Below are 19,005 nucleotides of genomic sequence, written 5' to 3' on the forward strand. Positions count from 1 at the left end.
CAGCTTTTCATACTTTTTGTTTGTTGTTTTTTAGGTTTTTTTGTTGGTTTTTTTTTTAAATAAGAAATTTATTGCAAATATAGAAATTGATTTTCTCCATACAGGAATCTCCGAGTTGAGGAAAAAACGATTTCGTGCCATTCAGTTTTAAAACAGGAAAAGAAAGAAAAAAATAAATAAAAGAAAGAGAAAGAAATAAAACTCTAGAAGAAGAAAGAAAGCAAGAAAGAAAGAAAAGAAAAAAAAGAAGAAAAGAACACAATTCCAACTCAAATTTGTCCATACACAACCAGGGGGGGTCACAGGGTTGTTACGGAAGGAGGAACACCAAAGAGGCCACAAGGAGCCAGTCCCAGCAGCTGCCTCCCAGGCCCTTCCTTACATTCAAGGGCTGATAACCCGGGCTCTGTGCCCGGCAGCTGCTCGCCCCTTCTCACCCCCTCGCCCCAGGCGCTGTGCTTGTGGATGGACCAGCCGTACCAGCCCTGGAGGGTCTGGCCTGACCCGGCCTGCCTCTTCCTCTTCCCCCCAGGGAAGGTGGAGAGCAGGTGGTGGGGGCAGGCCACCCAAGAGCAAGGCCTCACAGTGGCGATGGTAGTTATGGGGGAGGCAAAGGCCAAGCCAAACGTGCGAGGATGGGACAGACGGAGGGGGGACCATAAGGGGGAGAAAGAGAGGGTGATTTACCTCCTGGCAGGGCAAGAAGGAGAGGAGGTGCCCACCCAGTGGGAGAAGGAGAAGCTGGGCATATTGCCCTCTCTCCACCCGGGGACAGGGGGTGTGTGGGGGCGGCCCTGCAGGGAGCTGCCCTGGTGGGACTGCGCACGGAGTGGTATGGAGACGTCTCCCCACGGTGCGTGGCAGGGGAAGATGAGGGGAGGCAGACCGAGAACACCCCTCACAGTACAAGGCCAAAGCGGCTGGAGGGACAGGGTGTGGGAGTGCGTGCGTGTGTAGGGGGATGCAACAGATGCCCCCCTTTGCCCCTTCTTCAGGGAAAGACCCAAAATCACCTGCCAGGGTGAGCAGGGGGCAGCTGAGATGGGACAGGCTCCGGCCAGCCCTACAAGAGACCCCCATAGCCCAGCGTCCATCCCACACCAAGCCACCCTGAAGATGCTCCCTCCTGCTCAGATGGTGGGACAGCAGCAGGCTGGTTCCAGCAAGAGGGTGCGGCTCCATGAGGCGCTTCTTGTGGGCAAGCTTGTGCTGTAGGAGGTGGTGGCAGTGGAAGGGGCATTCTTCAGGCTCCCGGAGGCGGTGTCCTTCCAGATGCAGCTGAGCTTTCTGGTCAGCAACAAGCATGACAAGTGTGCTTTCAGGGCCCTGGGTCCAACTCCTGCTCACGTGGCAGCTGCGCACTCTGTAGTGCTGAGATTTGCCCTACAGAGAGGGGCCACAGCTCATGATGAAGTCTGCCCAGCTCTTTTTTTCCAGCTGCTGCTAACTTACTATCCACCTCCTCTCAGAAAGCCTCCACCCCTGCACTCAACCCTTTCTCTGCCTGATCCCATTCTCCCTTGACCATCCCATTCATTTCACTGTGGCCATCTCCTCCCCTGGTCTTTTCTGCCTGTCCCTCTTCTCCACCCTCTCTGTCTCCCTCTACCTGTCCCCTTCTTGCCTCCCCATTCCTTGTTCCCACAACACCTTCCTCACCCCTGCTGTGTGTGCCACTCTCTCTTCCGCAACTCCTTTTCCCCCTTCTCTACTGCATCTCCCCCTCCTTCCCGCAAGCCTGCCTGGTGGAGCCTCCTCCAGGAAGGCAGGCTGATTAGCATTGCAAACACACAAAGGCCTCCTCAGCCCAACATAAATCTTCATTTGTCAGTCATGAATATTTCACACCTGCCTCGGGAGGGATTTATTCAGCATGGAAGACTGGGGAAGGGGAGAGGGGAACGTAGCACTGCAGCATAAGCTGGGGCAGCACTGGCAGGGATGGGGAAGAGCTTTGCCCCACAGGATCAGCACAGCTAGGGTCTAACCTTCACTCTTCTGGCTGTAGGAACACAGCTCAGGTTCCCCCTACCTCGAGTCTGTTCCTGGGGAAACAGGGCAGGTTGGCACCCAACCTTATTCCTCACCCTCCACACTTTCCAGTGAGGTCAACTATACCAATTTTCCCTTCCAAGAGTCACCAACCCAGAAATAAAGTGTGAAAGGGGCTGGTCCTAGTTCCGCCCCATGGATCCACTTTGCCCTGAGAGAAGGCAGCGGTGAGGGACTCTTGCCAAAGCCAAGACGTACAGGGCTTAGAAACTTCAGGCAGTCTCTCCACATTTGCTCCCACCACAGAGGCCTTAAATGTTTCATCATGCCCTGCCCTCTGCCAGGGCCACTCATGGGAGAGGAGGGGTAGATCAGACCTAATCCAGAGCTCTGTTCAGTCAATGAGAGGAAGGTGTTGGAAGCTCCTCTAAGTGATTGCAGCAAGCTCCACATCAAGCTTTCACTGTATCAAAGGTTTCCCTGCAGCTGAAGCACTCATTGTTCCTCCAAGAATAGCCTTGCTCATAGATTTGGGAAAGAGCAACCACGGCAAGGGGATGGTAGTGACCATTTCTCTTATCAGATCGATCTTGATGGGCCTCACTCTTGTTTCTAAATAATTAGGAGAAACAATGACCACTAGAAAGAACAGGCCTTTGGTATATAACACGTTCCCCTTCACACACACAACCCGGAAAAGCAGCTGAGAGACAGCATTTGGGGCAAGGGGCAGGGGACACTGGAAAGAGGAAGGAATATTATTTTATGAGGCTGATTGGGTTGGGTTCTCTTTGGGGTGTGTTCCCTCCCAAACTGGTAGAAGTCTCTCATAAATCACATCAGGGATGAATTAAAGGGCTAGGGAAAACAGGGACAAGGACAGGAGAGACTTTGAGGGAGGAGGTTAAATTCCAACAAACTGGCACATACACAACAGGTGTTTGCTCAGAAAAATACAGTAAAATCATCATGCAAATAGAACGTTAAATCTGCTTTCCTCCAACAGGGCTGGCGTCACTTTGTGAGCCCTCATCCCTGGGGAGGGAGCAGGACAAGGAAGAAGGGAGGAGGAAGGAAGGTGAGACACTTAGTTCCCCTTCCTTGCCCTCTTCCTCCCACAGAACAGTCCATCTTGTGCAAACTTCACCCAGTGTTTTGGAGTGGGGGGCTACAGTTGGGAGAGAAATGGCTTATCCCTCCTACCCAGCCTTACCCCTACCACAAGCAAAAGAAGGGCCTGATGATAACTATCCCTGACCTTTCTTTTCTGCCTTGTTGGGGTGAAGGGGGAAGGGAGCAGAAACCATTACAGGTTAATGCTCCCCCAGAAAGTATAGGCTGAGTGGAACCTATTACAAGACTATGCAGCAGAGAAGCACAGGGAGGGAAGAGGTGGGGAGAGGAACAGGACTCTATCCCCTGTGCCTGTCATCCCCCTTTTCCTGTCCAGTTCTGTGCCCCAGTCATTAGCCTTTCCTGCTTGGATGGTTGCCATGCTGGAAGATGTCTGGGTATGCTCCATGTGGTAGCTGGAGAGGTGTCTGCTACACTAAGCATCTCTCACAGCATTTTCCTGTCTTGATTTGCTGCATTGCCCCAACATGGAGGGACACCTGGCAGCAGTGATGTGACTTCCCTTCATCCTCCTGCACATACACACACATGCGCACACACCTCTTCCTCTGGGTTAGACTGGCTCCTACAGTGTGGAGTCAGTCCCATGAATACCTCTGGACTCAAGGCAAAACAATACTTTGACTGTGGACAAGCAGGCTGACAGTGAAGGAGGCTGAGGGCAGTAGGATCAGGACCTGGCTTAGGATTGTTACCATCAGCTTTCCCACAAGGAAGGAACCCCATGGATCTTCACAGGTTTAGACCTTGGGGATTTCTCTAGTTTTCACACACCAGGCTCTGCCTACTGCTGCTCCTCACTTACAGAGGGTGAAGTCATGTCACCTGTGGCGTAGAAAGGAGCTCTCACAGCTGGCAGCGCTACCTGACAGATAAGGTTCTCTGCAGGCAGCATGTAAATCCCTTCCAGAGAGGCTCCTACACCCTCATCCTTCTCCCAGGGCCCCCAGAAACACTGCGGCTTCTGAGGAGCACCTCAAAAGGAAACAGTCGCTTAGGAAAGGCCAACACAACACAGGCTCTCACCCTCATCCTGATAAAGTTGAATGATTGTCAAGAATAGGGGTGTGCAGCTCATGGAAAGGAGACCCACTGTGCTGCATAAAGATGCACTCAGCAGGCAGCACCCCTGTCTGACAGAAAACTTTGGGGGAGACAGTGCCAAGATTGTGCTTTGTTGGGCTGCTCAGAAATGGGATGAAGTGGAGAGGGTAGTAGGCTCATTCCCAACTCTGCACTAGATCTTCTGTCCAAGGGACAGAGGTTGGGACCTAGCGAGTGAAACCAGGTTTTTGCCAAGACATTAAAGGAACCCTAAGAAAAGTTTGTCACAACTAACTGCGAGGAGGTGGAGGATTTAGGAGGTGGTATGTTGCTCTGACTCTCATGAGGGCCTCTAAGTATTCAAAGGCACACTGCCATCCAGAGGCTGGTATCTTCTTCTATCCCAGCATACACAGTGTGACCGCACACTCAAAGGGACCTTCTTCTGGAGCCATCCCTTCTGGCCTACTCCCAGGATCCATGCTCACATCCCTTTTGTTTCCTGTGTTCCTGCCCTCCCCCTAGGCTGTCTCCTATCCATGCCAGAATGTCCATGGCCTATCCAAGAGGAAGCCACTTCTTGGCTTTTCTGTCAACTCAGTGAGGCGAGCAACTGAAATCCTATTCTTCACATCCACTTTCAAGTGAGGAGGTTGAGTGATGCTCTTCTCACGCACACCCACCCACCCCCACACCCAATGGTGCAAATCAATTGGGAAGAGCTGCAGAAGCTAGCTTGGTGTAGAACTCATTCTGCTGAGTTCCTCTCCAGGTCCCTTCCTCATAGTAAGGGAGACATGAACAGAGTATCAAACCCACTGCACAAGGGCAGCCTGAGCATAGGTGTGTGTGGTGGGGGGCATCTCTGACCTGTAGCACTCATGGAGAGATGGGAACCCTTTACACCTCTGACAGACCAGACCTTCCTGCCTTTTCCTCCACCACTCCTTGAGGACCTGGCTTGCCATGCCAAAGAGCACATTCATACCCCCTCTACCAACTGGCAGATGCCTGTCACTCCAGAATTGCTGGTGTTCATCAGCAACAACATGGCAGGAGAAGAGAAGGAGGAAGAGCAGCAAGGGCACAGAGCCTGTTGTACAGCAGGTCCTACCTCCCTTAGTCCTCTACACCTCCTCTCCTTCTGAGGATGGAGGTTCATGAAGTATCTAGACAAAAAGTGCAAGCCTAGGGAGCCTTAACGTAGAAAGGTAGGGAAAGGCAAAGGAAAAGAAGCAAGAGAACTTCTTCCAACAAATCCCACCTATCTTTGAAGCGGATAGGAGAGAGGCAAAAGCCCCCACTGCCAAAGGAAATGAGAGGAAAATTAGTGATGGAAGATTCGGAAAAGCAGGCATATCAGGTGGGCAGAGAAGCTTTCTAAACCAAAGTCCTCCCTTCCCACCCAAAAGAAAATTCAGCCCTCAACAGGAACAGAAAGAGCAACAGTTCAGAGCTGAGTTTCATGCCCAGTGAGTGTCCATCCCTGCCCTTCCCCTGCCACCGCTGCCACCCCCTCCTGGGCCATTCCCACCCACCAACACTCCAGTGTTGTTACCACAGTGTCAGAGCGTGACGCTACTCCCAACCATCTGCAGGCAGAACAATGGTCCCCATAACACAGTAGAGACAATTCGGCATGTGTGTGTGCCTGTATGTGTCTGTGTGAGAGTTTTCTGTTGTTGTAAACTTTAAGAAACAATTTTGTCAGTTTTGTATTTGTCGAGAGTATTTTGATGTTGGTTTATTTTTCACAGTCAAGTGGCATATTTTTTTTCTGGTTGTTGGGGAGAGGGGGGGGTCTTGTTTTGTATTGTTTCCTTGGGAAGAGTGAGGGAGAGTCACAGCTTCTGCTGAGCAGAGACTCCTTTCCAGTAATCCAGGATGTCATGCAGATCCTCATCCTTGGCAAACTGAACTTTCTTCCGCAGGGCATGCCCAGCTGCCATGTACACCTCCTCCCTGTGGTGCTTCTTGTAAGGCCGGAATCGTTCCCAGATCTTGTGGGTGCTCTCTGATGAGTACTCAGGGCTGGAGGAGTAGCCCGAGAAGTAGTGTCTGGGGGAGAGCTGGGAGTACGTGGAGTCTCGCTTGGACCGGGAAAGTGGCTTAAGAAATGACACCCGCTGGCTCAAGGTGTCAGCACTTTCCTCATAGTACAGGGCCGGGAAGGAGTGACGGTGCTCACTGCAATGGTAAGAAGGCTTGACCTCCAAGTGGTGGATGGCGCCCGGGGACACCAAGGGAAGACGATCCAAAGGGCTGTTGAGTGGGCTGCCCTTCTCAATGTATTTGGAGTCAGACTTGCTGAGTGGTGGGTGGTCAGGCACATCCAAGCTGAAGACCTTGGCGCTCTTGATGGAGCCACTAGAGGAGACACTGCAGGTCTTTCTGGCCACAGCAGCATCAGCACTGAGTTGGCGCTGCAAAGGGTGGTGGGAGCTTTCCTTGTAGGGTGGGGAAAGAAAGCTGGGCCGCTCTAGTCCACCCGAGGAACTGGCTGGGATGGACTGGCACTCAAAGGCCATGTCTGAGTCAACACCACTCCCACCACCCAGGAAGGAAGCTGTGTCCAGCTTGAGGGCATCAATGCAGTTGTTGATGATCTGGTTGACCTTGTCTACCTCCTTGGCTATGGTAGAGATCTCAGCAGCTGAGCCTTGCCCATTGTCAAGCTCCCTCAGGTCCTCATCCCGCTGGGTTCGCTCCAGCCCATCCCCAGCACCAGTTCGCACCTCAATATAGTTACCTTTAGTGGTAACTTTAGGAGTCTCCATCCCAGCCTCCATTGACTTTGATGGGGGCAACTTCTCCCCAATCATGGAAGGGATGGAGGACATCCGTGAGACAGGGATGACTGGTGGCTCACCCAGCTTCTGGGAAGGATGGACCATGGTGCTGGTATCAATATCTGATCCATAACGCATTTCCAGAATGGTTTTTTTGACATTGAGGGACTTCTGTTTCTCTTCCTGCATCCTCCGCTTCCGTAGGCAGTAGTACACCACCCCTAGGACAATGACCATGCCAAAAAGGCAACCCAAGGTGGTCATGATATAGTGAGTGGTGGTGGAAGTACTGGAAATAGGGTCCTCCCTGCCTTTGCTCCGGGTTGCAAAGGTCAGGCAAGTGTGGTTGTAGCGCCTGTTGTTGCGGATGGAGGCCACACAGAAAGTATAATCAGTGTGGGCCTTCAGCTTGTTGACAGTGACATACTCCTTCTTGCTCTTCAGTGTTGCTATGTCAGAAACATAGCTGTTGTTGTACTGGACCAGCACATACATCTTACTGTAGGGCATGGGGATGGTTACCATCAGGATGGCTGAGGTGATGGTGACATCATGGAGCTTGATGCTGGGACTGAACGAGGAGTCAGTAGTGGAAGAGGCTGGAGGCTTTACCGAGAGGAAGTCCCCAGGGCTGATGGCTGAGCCTTCATCCAGGTCTCGCTGGGAGTCAGGCGTATAAGGGGTAGGGTTGACCCTGGAGAGGGAGGGGATGGTGCCACCTCTGCACATGGACTGGAAGATGGTGATGGCATTGCGGTTGTGGTGAGGCCGAGGTACCAGGAGCGGGTACCCAGCAAACTCCCGTGGAGTCTCACACTGGAGCCGGTCGTAGTTCTTGGTGACATTGTTGAAGAGTGCCAGCCAGTTAAGAAAGCTGTAGAGGCTACAGTCGCAGTTGAAGGGGTTGCCAGCCAGCTCACACACCATCAGATTGCTCAAGCTGGTGAAAGTGTTCCCCTCCAGACGGCTGAGACGGTTAGATGACAGGTCAATGCTAATCAGGCTGGGGCACTCAGAGAAGGCAGTAGGGGTGACCAGCTCAATTAGGTTGTGCTGCACAAAAAGGAACTGGAGACGGGCCATGCCCCGCAACATGCCCTCGGTCAGGTTGGTGAGTTTGTTGTAGCCCAGCTGTAAGACCTGGAGGTTTGACTGGCCCATGAAAGCCCCATCCTCGATATAGGAGATCTCATTCTTGGTCAGGTTCAAATCAGTCAGGTTGCCGAAGCGGTTGAGGGAGGAGTACAGCACCACTTTGAGCTTATTCTCATTCAGACGCAAGTCGTGCACTGTGCTGTTGATATGCTGGGGGATGGTCTCATACGGGGGCTGGTTCTGGCTGCAGATAGCCAGCCACACATAACCTTTGTCCCCCTCAATCAGCCAGCAGTCACCTCGCACGGTGCCAGGGGAAAACAAGCAGAGCAGGGCAGCTGCCCACAACCCCAGGCACATCATGGTCTGCAGTGGTGCCCTCATCAGGACAGAAAAAAAAAAAAAAAACAACAAAGAATACCCTCAAATCTCAGGACCACAGCAAAAGGAAACTAAGGGGCAGAGGGAAGAGAAAGGGCCAGTACCTGGGGTTTAGCAATGGAAGGGCATGAGCACCCCAGTCCTACTGGGTGTCATCACCATTGTTTCTTCTTGCCCTCTGGGTCAAGCCAGGAGCATGGAGCAGGGGGAACACATGCAATCTGCTTGCAGTACACCCAAAAGCTATGACCATGGATGGTTGGTCTGGGAGCTACCTTGTGCTTCTTTTCTAAACAAAAAATCAGACTGAGGATAGCAAATCTTGTTTGATGTTCATGAGTGACTCACCCACTTTTTCCACTTTTCTCCCTCCCCCCCACCCCCCACCCCCACTTAACCCACCCCAAAACAAACCCAAGTCCTCCCCGCCTCTAGTCTTCCCCTGCCCTTCCACGGTGTGATTTGGAAGAACAAGGCAGGGCTGCCTCCTCTGTCGCTCACGCTCCCTTGGTTCCTCCTCCTTCTCTTCCTTCTCTCCTGGGTTCTCTCTGAGAAGCTTCAGAGCTTCAAATCAAACATGTCGAAAACAAAACTACAGAGAGGGAAAGAGCAAGTGTGCACAAGAGATCCATCTGTCACTGGAACCTGAAAAACAAAGCACACAGGAGACAAGAAGAGGCATCAGTTGGAGAAGTCTTTGAGATAACAGTATAGACAGCAAGGTTTCATGAGAAGTTTCATGAGAAGAGAGAGATGGGAAGAGATGGCATTATGGGGAGGTGCAAGCATGAGAGGAGTGGTACTGCCTACCATGCTGATAAGCCTGTGAGAAGGGAAGCCTTATGACATATGATCTCATATAAGGTGTATGCAGAAGGGTACCCAAACTCCCTTAAGTACAGTGATCAAAGCCAGGGACCTGGTGGAAGGCATCACCTGGGGGTAGAAGGGGAATGGGAGGGATGGTGGGAAACATAAGGCTGTTATTGCAGGCAGCTCAAACCTCCTAGTGTAAACAAAGGCAAGCCCCAAACACCGCCAAAGCCATGGATTTTCAGCTGCCTGAAAATGATGTACACAGAATGCATGAAGCAGGGAAAATGCAGACAAGCCTCCCCCCCGAAAAAAAAAAAAAAAACCAACATTTTTTTGTTTGTTTCCTTTCTTCCTTGATGCAAGAGGGATAAATAATTCAAGCCACATGTAACTACTTGTGCTCTAAAAATTGTTACTGCCTCTTAGTGCAGGGATAAGGCTGTTGAGGTGAGCCAGCCTGGCTTGATCCTGCTGGATTGGGCAGGCTGTAGGCAGTGTGTCAAATACCAGCCTCCGGTCTCTCACCCAGCAATGCCAGCAGTCCTAAGCTGGAGCCCACCACCCACCTACCTCCCCATCAAAGAGAGATGTACAGCTTCCATCTTCCTACTTTGCCACCTCTCCTTGGAGGCTGTGAACACCGCCCCTTTGTGGGAAAGGACATCTCAGGAAAGGACAGGCTTCCTGGTCCTGATTGGGAAAGGCAGCCCGGAGCACCCTTCCCTCCAGCCACAGCTTCAACCCTTCTCCCACTGTGCTGAGGCAGAAGCCTGGCAGCGGTGTCCTCAGGCAGTGCAGAGGAAATATTTTCATATAGCAGATAAAACATGTGGGCACTGCACCCTCTTTTTTTTTTTTTAATTTTGAGAAGAAATAAAACAATAAAAAACAGAGAAAAGGATTCTTAGTTAATGAAAAATAAAGATTCCCTTTTGCCCCTGGTATTTTGGTGGGAGGCTTCTCACTAAAGATATCTCCGAAGCTTTTGCTGCAAAAGCTGAACCAATTTCTAGCAGAGAGACACAAAGGGCAGAAATAAAATGAAGGAAGATAAATGGAGGAGGAGTGAACCCTTGAGGAACAAGGTTTACGTCTGTGGAAAAATCTGAGCTGATTTGGGTCTGTGGAATTACCAGGCCAGCTGGATTAAAGGATCAGAGATAGTGTCACAGAGAAACACTTAAATATTCAATAATCCAAACAGTAAAGCCAAGATGGAGAAGGGGAGGGGGAGAAGAGCTAGACCAATGGAAAAAACAGAGAGAAAGCTCTGTCCTCAGAGCTCATCATCTGAGGCCAACAAACTCATGTCATAAATGTCATTTATGGTTGTCATGATGGCCTCCAGCTGCTGCCCCAGCTTTGCATCAGCCAGCACTGAAGCAGAAGGCACAGGTTTTTACATTCTGTTGCTTTGTTTCTCAGCCTTATAATCCAGTAAGAAATAATTTCCTGACACTGTCTCCCCAGATGCATCAGATAAGAAGCACACTTGGCTCTCCACAGGCTGGGACCCACAAGCCTCTGATATTCCTGATCACCAGTCCCCTGCCCTGTCCCACCTTTTCCAGAGGTGACTCCATGCAGAGATACAGCCAATCCCTCACACCATCTCTGTCCCTCTACCTTCCTCTTTAATGCCCCTTCACTTTACCCAGTCTCTTGCACTAAATAAAAGAGTGACAGATACTACCAGGCTTTTTGCACATTGGTGTCCAAAGTATGTCAACCCCAGGAGAGGCCAAGGGCAGCCCCTGAGCAAGCAATAAAAAGCTTAACCCATATTTTAGCCAGCATCCTTCTCTGAGCATTATGCTTTGGCCTCACCTCACCAAATACTCTGCACAATATCCAACTCCATACAGAAACATCCCATCCCCCTTGCTTTGACCCCTTCTGGTAGGGGAGGCTGCTCCAAATGCTGTGCTGAAGTCATCACTGCCTGCTGTAGCTTGTTCATGGTGCACAGGGAGAAACTCTGAGGTCAGGACCATGTTCTTCTGCAGCAGCCCCAGCAATCACTAAAAGCCACCCCGTCCCACCCAGGGAGATGCATTCAGGCAGCACAGAGAGGGCTTGGAAGGGGAGATGTCCTAGCAGCCTGAAAAAGAAAGAGGTTAGGGGGTGGATGGAAATGAAGGTGGTGTTTACGCTTGGTATGTGTCAAAAAGAAGGGGGCCGTGCAGAGAAGACTTGCTTCCTGTCGATCACCCACCTTGGCTGTGCAACCTTGCCTCAGCCAAAGGAAGGGCCAAGCCAATCCTCAAGCCAAACTTGTTGGTTCCCTCAGGTCCCCAAGGTGACTACATACAAGAAATATGCAGACCTTGCCATTCTTCCCCCAACAGCTCCTGTCTCCCCACTATTGCACTGGTTTTAAGGGTCCTGAGGCTAGCCTAGCCTGTGGCCTCCTCCACTCTTGTACATGGCCCAGGACTCCATTTCAGCTCAGGAGTGCTGGTCTCCAGCTCCACCACAGCCATGCCCTGCCCTTTAGGGAGCAGCTGCTCCCTGACACTGGCAATTCACAGGCAAGGGGAGGTCAGGGATGGGGGTCAGCAGCATACCCTCCCTAAACTGTCTAAAACCAAATGAACACAAATCAGATAGCGCTGGAGTCCAGCATCACAAGGAAGCAACACTCCTTTCTGCTGGCCTGAAACCTGCTGACAGTGAAATTGGCTGATTCTCTTCATTGCTTCTCAGGCAAGAGAGCAAGAAGACACAGAGTGGAAGGGTGGGCAGGGAGAGCAAGAGCAAGCAACTCCAGCCCAGAGGAGAGCCAGTGAAGGGGGACACACAAGTTGTGGAGAGCCTGGTTTCAAGAGAGGCTGTGGTTACAGGCAAGAGGAAGATTTGAGACGTGGGGTCTGTTTTACATGGCAGATGCAAGGTCACCACCTGCGTCTGCTGGACCTACGCAGCTGTAGGATCCCAACACATTTCAGTGTAACTCAAGATGGCTCTTCCAATGTGCCCTTGGCTCTTGGCCATCCTGGCTCCTGGCCATCCTCACGTGTGCAAGAGCATCAAAGAACACTAATGGCATTGTACATGAATGGCTGTACCCTCCTCGGCTGGCACAAAGTCAACCCATCAGCTCCCAGCTCCTGATAATTTCCCTCTGGTTTATTCCCTACTAGTGGATTCCTGGATGTTATTGGCATATTTTGGAGAAAAGCAGGAGGTCACAGGGGTGGTTCTCCTGTTCAGAGGAGAGAGCGGGAAGGGTGAAATGGAGGGAGGAGAGCCCCAGATCTGAGTCAGGAGCTTGCTGTCCTGATAGCCATAGACAACTCTTGATTAAGCATTAAGGTGGTGCAGGGGGTGACACAGGAGCACAGTCACTAGTTAGATGGACAGGCATGAGGGCAAGTTAAAATACAACCACTGAAAGTATGGAGAGGCATACACAAGCTGTGGCTGAGGGGGTAGAAGGACCACAAGTGAGAAAGGATACAAGCTCTAGGGGCTACAGTGTAAAAAGGCAACCAGAAAAGCCACATACAGCAGCAATTTGGGCCTGAAATCCTGACCTTGTTAACCTTGTCCTCCTGGGGCCCAGTGCACTGGAAAAGCCAGCACTTAATTCTACCATTGCTTAAACGGTGCTAAGAGCCTCCCATTAGAAATGCATGCATTAAAAACCTGCCAAACATTCATGGCTCCTCTGGGGACACCCCGAAACCAGGCCAAAGCTCCTGCTGTTTTCTTATACTTTGTGCTGCAGCTGGGCAACAGCCCTCTTCCCAGCTCAGTGTGCTGCTTGCTCCTGGCTAGCCTCAGGGCACAGGCACCATCTCCAAGTGGTTCTGCCTCCCCCATCTTGGCTTCAGGGTCCTTCCAGGATTTCTGTAACCACTTTCCAAAAAAGGCCTTTCCCAGGGATGTTTGGTACTGTCAGTTAGTGCCTTACTTGAAGGGACTCTCCACACCTGCTGGATAGTTTCTGTAGTACACACTGGTCTCGGCATCACTGCAGCTGCTTATATCACCACACAGAGATGGTCCTTGCTTCTGCTCCTTGTTATATTGGAAGGACAGTGCTGTGGGAGAAGCTTGCAGCACAGATGTGGCACTTACACAACAACAGCCCCTCCCCTCAACCCCACTGCTTCCAGGGATGCTCCGATTTATTGCAGGAATTACCATCAAGACATGCAGTAAAGAACCTGTTGCTGTGCCCAGAGGTGCTCCAGAAGCCCTGAGAAGTTTGGGACCAAGAGAAGAGGGAGCAGGAAGCGTGATGACCTGTGGATTTGTGACATGGAAGACATCTGAGAGAGAGAGTTAAAGTCTTCTTCTGCAGCTTCTCTGTTGTCCACCAAGGGTTGAGCTCAAACAGCACTCTTGGCTTTAATAGGGTTCTGTGAAGGTTTCTCTTGTTTTCTCTCTTCTCTAATTTATCCCTTTATTTTCATGAAGCGTGTAAGATCTCAGCATCTCTGAGATCCATCCCAATGTTACAATTATTTGAAATTGGCCCTGTAGTTTCAAAAATCTAGAGGAAAGAGGAGCTGGCTTAGGCAGAAACAAAAAGAAAAAAGAAAAGGTTGTAAAGCCAGCCTAGAAAGTCATGCAACAAAAGGTGTTTTCATGTTACTAACGAGACATGCTTTCATATCTTACAGGGGTTGAACTGGTATCAATGTGTCCTGCTGAAGGGTGGCCACTCAATGTTAGAAACTCTGTGAGTTTTGGCAGAGTGCTGCCCCAAAAGAAATCTTATGGTTCAACTCTGGGCAGGTTCATTTTACCATCTACAAATGCACAGTGCCTGCTGGGGAAAAATCATTCCTCTGAATAGCCCTGCCATGACTAGGGAGAAAGCTTGCAGCTCCCAAACTCCAGCTGTCCCTGACACAAGGAATCGCAAAGTACTAGGATCCCAGAAGGACACTGTGGTGAGGAAGCCCACGAAACCACACAGGATCTCAGCTGCTTCTCACAGGACACTGCTGCAAGGATGCTTGGATACTGCTGCAAGGATGCTTGCAGCACTCAAATTCCATCCAGCAACAATGGGGATTTGCACAGAGGTAGGGCAGGGGTCTGAAATAAAGGCTGTAGGACTTCCCCAAGGACATGCTGCTCTGCAGTCCTGCCCTTTAGCCAGTCTGGGGCACAGGATAAGTTCAGGTGTTAACCTGAAGTGACCATCTGCTGTACACATGCGCCCAGGCTCAAGCAAACTTACAGCCATTGGCTCTAAACCTTTGCTGGGCCAAACAGCTAAAGACCAACCATGAAAAAAACCAACACGATGCTTATATAAAACCCCTGCTCTCCCATCACGCCTCCCCAACAGCGATTAGATGCCTAATTTGTTACACAGCAAGAAAGAGAGAATGGGAAAGCTCAGGGGAGAAAAATGAAGCAGCCTAGAATCATGAAAGAAAAGAGAGAGCTTTAGAAGCATAAATCTTATTTTAGAGTAATAAATACCGCCAGAAAGGTCTTTCATATGCCAGTGGTTCCCTGGCAGACCAGAGGGCCACCTTTGTTTTCCAAAGTGAAATGGTTACCTTTTATATTAATATGATTACTGAAGATTAAGTGGGATTTGCATCAAGCCAGCTCCACCCAGACAGCCCACGGCAGCAGCCCACAGGAGTGTGTGCATGAGGGTAGGCTGGGGGAACAACCTTCTTCAGGTAAAAGAGGATGTCAAGAGATTACAGGTTCCGTAAAAAAAAACTAGCAGCAATAAAGCTGCCTTCACTGCTCTCTTTCCAGGGGAGACGGGGGTCTGGGAAACATCACTCCCCTTGGTGTCATCCCATGAGCCCAGACATAAGACAGTGGAAAGGCTTAGAAATAATTCCTGTTGGTGATGGGGAGGGAGCGTGGGCTCTGTGTGACTGTCTGTAGGGACCTGCCACAGGGAGTGCAACAGCAAGACTGGCACTGCCTGTGCACGTGTATGAGTGTGCGTGTGTGTGAGTCACTGTAGAGAAAGGGGTGGCAGTGTTGGCTCCAGGAGTGTGAGGCAGTGGGGGAGTATGTGTGGAGGAGTTGCTATAGGTGTTGGGGCGGACGTGCAGGCTGGGTATCTATGTGGGTTAATCACTCTGCAAAGCAGGGAATGAGTGCTGACTCCTGGAGGGGGAGGAATTGCCATAGGGAACTAGGCAAAGCACTGGTTGTGAGTGTGTGTGTGTGTGTGTGTGTGCGCGCGCGCGCGTGCGTGTGTGTGTGTGTGTGTGCACACGTATGTTTGCATGAAGAAGTCATTGTGGAAAAAGTGGTGGGAGTTGTTAGCTCTGTGTGAGGCACCATAGGGGATGGGGTAAGGTTGTGGGCTGTGTGTGGGTGTGTGTGGATCATGGGAGACGACCACAGTTATGTGAATGTGTGTATGGGAGAAGGGCTGTAGGAAAAGCGGTGGGAGCACTCCATCTGTATGTGTCCCCTGACATGAATCACTGTAGGGAGCGGGATGCGAGGGCTGACTCTGTGCATGTATGCATCGGAGGGAGTTGCTGTAGGGGACAGGGAATGACCTCTGCTCTCTTCGAGCTGTTGGGGCGTAAAGGGACAGGAGTGGCAGCTCTGCATGAGTATGCATGTGAGCTGCTGCAGGTAACAGCCCAGGAGTGGGGGCTCTGCGTAGGTGGAAGGGAGCTGCTGTAGGGAAGCAGGGTGGGAGTGTTGGCTCTGTTTGTGTGCAGGGCTTTGCTGCAAGGGAGGACAGCATGTCTGGCATGAAGCCAGGAGCAATTCTTCAGCTGTATGTGATGTCACTGTGAAGACCCCCATCCCCTCAGGGTCACCGTGATGCCTCCACTGTCCTGTGCTGGCCTTGCTGCCCAATTTCCTACAACAGCAGCTCCTGGCTTTCACCAGGCTGGCTGTGAAAGGCAGGTCCACAAGCTATTTGAAAGATGCCCTCACTCAAACCAAGCATACCTCTAGTATTTCTGGATGCTAAATACATTCCCAGCAATGCACTGGCACCAGTTTGGAGTGCCACCAAACATGCTACCCTGCATGGAGGGGGTTAGTCCTTGCATTACAACTCACTACTGTCTCTTGCTGGAGAGACTCGGAGACTGAGCAATCGCATAGCTCCTGGGCTCGCTAAGGGTAGCAATCACTTCACAAGGTGCACTGGCAGCCAGCCATCCTGTGGAGGATACCTTCAGGCCTACAAACTCCTGTGGGGCACAAGCACTGGCATTCCAGCATTCCTCAACATACTCTCGCCTTCCAGCCAACCTTCCCCTGAGTGGCCATCTGAAAGAGGTTCCCTCACTAGCAGTGAGACCTCTCTCCAAGTAAGACAAGCAGCCACCCTGGTACAACTTCAGCATGAAAACTCCAGAGGTCAAGCCACCATTCCAATGAGAAGAGGCTGCCCTTGCATAGCCTTCCCAGCCAGAATGTCTCTGACAGTTGTTAACCCAAGTTGTTAGTCTGCAAGATGTCAAAAGATGGGCGGCCCCTGTGCTCAGGTTTCCTGCAAATGGAGAGTCAACCAGAAGCAGAAGCTGTTACAAATGGTGGTTCAAATATAGCAGATGCAGTTCTGACCTAATGTGGGGCAGAAGCAAGGAAAGGTGTGGGAGGACATGGAGAAGCTGTTTCAGGTGACCCAAGAGTGAAATGCTGTGGCAGCACGGGCTAATGGGGACACTTCGGTCCCTTAAAAGTCTTACTCTGGTCAATGTGTGCCTGGATTCAGCAAGAGAGTAGCCCCATGCTGGACAGGACATTATGTTTCCACTTGGTTGCTTCCAACTTCCCTCCATTTTCCAACCCCAGGCAACGGCACAGCTCAGCCCCCTGGGGAGGGACCCTCCTCCCGGCCAGCTCGCCCACCTATTTTTCAAGCTAACATCTGACATGCATTTTGACACAGCCATGCCCCTCCCCCCCCCCCCCCCGTTTCCCCACTACCTTACCTTGTTTAGTGCCTGTTTTTTTCTTCCATTGCCAAAACACAATGACTGTTATAATTAACAGATTATCTCAGTGCGACAGCTGCAGTCCTTTGAAAATTAGGTTGAATAACAGGATCCTGCCGTATGGTAATTTCTTTTCATCTCTCAAATATTTTCTCTCTCTTGCTCTCATTTCTACCTCATTTCTTTTTTTCCTTCTTTCTTCCCTCTCTCCCCCCTCCTGCCTTTGACCAGCTCCCTGACTGTATGAGTGATATCTTTGGGGTCAGACAGACAGAAGGGCTCTCTCTACCTTCAGCCTCAGCCTTCATTCCTCTTCTTTTACTACCACACATCACAGAGAGGCAGTGTTTGCAAGTAGGATCATAAACATGTCAGGAAAAACGGTGCCCACCAAAGGCGATGGTCAGGGGTCCTCTCACAAGCCCCACTGGCTCAGAAAGGCAGCCTCAGAATTCCGTGAGAAGGGGAGAAACCAGGATGCAGTAGCCCGAACCACTGCCTGCAACTTTCCCACGGGGAGCCGAGCGCAATGGTGTGGCTGAGTGGTTTGTACTGAGCTAGCCAGGGTGCTCTACCCACCCACCTACCCATCCGTCCGCCTTCTTGCTGACTCAGTATCTGCCCCTGACTCACCACTTGCTCACTGAATGGGGACTGGCAGTACTTATACGGCACCTTTCCCTCTCTCTAAGGCAATAGCTCTGCCACTTACCACCCCCTCTCCCCATTATCCACCTACATCTGTCTCTCTACCGACTCAATCAACCCAAGCCAGCCAAAAAAGCATCTTGCTTGGAATTCGGGGTTTCAAAACCAAAATAAGAACTGATGCTGCTCCCAGCTGGACTCAGACTAAAGGCTCTGGAAATTTGCTCCTCTGGGACTGGAGATCTCCTTGCCTCTGCTGTGAACTGGACTGATCCATTCACCAAAGTGTCTGGACTCCTCAGCCTCTGCTTGGGCAAACATGCCAGCACACAGTGTTTCAGGCTGCAAGGATGACCAGCCAGACACACGGGATGAGTCTGTTGGGATGGTGCTCTGGATTTAGCAACTGAAAGGTTTCAAATTCAACATGCTCTGGACTCAAGAAATCTGCAACTTTGTCAGTTGTACCAGGAGCATCAGCTAACTATTCTTAATGCCTGGTTTGAACTCATGCAAAATGCCTTGATCCTGCACTGCTCATTTCAGCCATCTCTGTGATCTATATCACATCGCCTGTTACAATTAAACACTGCTGCTTCCTCTTGAAAAATAGGGCAGCATTCCTCCATACCACTCATCCATCACAGCCTAACCCACCTCTGCAGCGGCTAGCTCCAGCTGAGTCCTAGGCCTCTTCCTGCCTCCTCAGCACAGCCATTTCCTTTCCACCCATGGAGTTCCACCTCATTTATTTCCTTAATCCAGACTCAGTAGAACAGAAACACTTTGTCACCATTATTCTGCCAAAAGCCTAGTAGAGTCTTCTAACAAACCCTCATCTGTTCCATTGTATTTCAGCAGTCTCCGGTAATGCTCCTCCTCGGTGTCCACGATATCTCTCTTTTCATCCTTTGCCACCCTCAGCCTTCATTCTCCCTCTGCTTTCACTCCAGGCCCTGTGTTGGCTCGTGGCACTTACAGCACATCTCCTCATTCATTCACTGTCACTTATCCAAATGCTACCTTCACTTATTAATTCTCCTTTTTTCTAGTAGCATCCCTCCTCTGAATGCTTTGTACAGTCCCACTTACGTATCCAATAATAGTATTTTCCCAATGAGTGAGTCATATACCCCTTTGCTGACATTTAGAATTCTCCTTGTTCTTTGAAACACGTTTATTCATTCCCCCTCTCTACA

The 19,005-nt window shown here is 50.8% G+C and overlaps 1 protein-coding gene across 7 annotated transcripts in view; it reads right to left on the reverse strand.

Moving 5' to 3' along the window:
* Positions 1-19,005, reverse strand: part of ELFN2 (extracellular leucine rich repeat and fibronectin type III domain containing 2) — an 89,835-nt gene that overhangs the window by 21,725 nt on the left and 49,105 nt on the right. For 6 of the 7 annotated variants that reach the window (XM_080392965.1, XM_080392962.1, XM_080392961.1 and 3 more), the window contains one exon: positions 1-9,080. This exon is cut by the window's left edge and continues 21,725 nt beyond it. In XM_080392965.1, the coding sequence (XP_080249091.1) occupies positions 6,012-8,438 (2,427 nt within the window). In that variant the 5' untranslated portion in view covers positions 8,439-9,080 and the 3' untranslated portion in view covers positions 1-6,011. The remainder of the gene's footprint in view (positions 9,081-19,005) is intronic. The other variant, XM_080392967.1, reaches the window with a different exon arrangement.

Source organism: Falco punctatus, assembly GCF_963210335.1.
Source record: "Falco punctatus genome assembly, chromosome: 6".
NCBI classification, from domain to species: Eukaryota; Metazoa; Chordata; class Aves; order Falconiformes; family Falconidae; genus Falco; species Falco punctatus.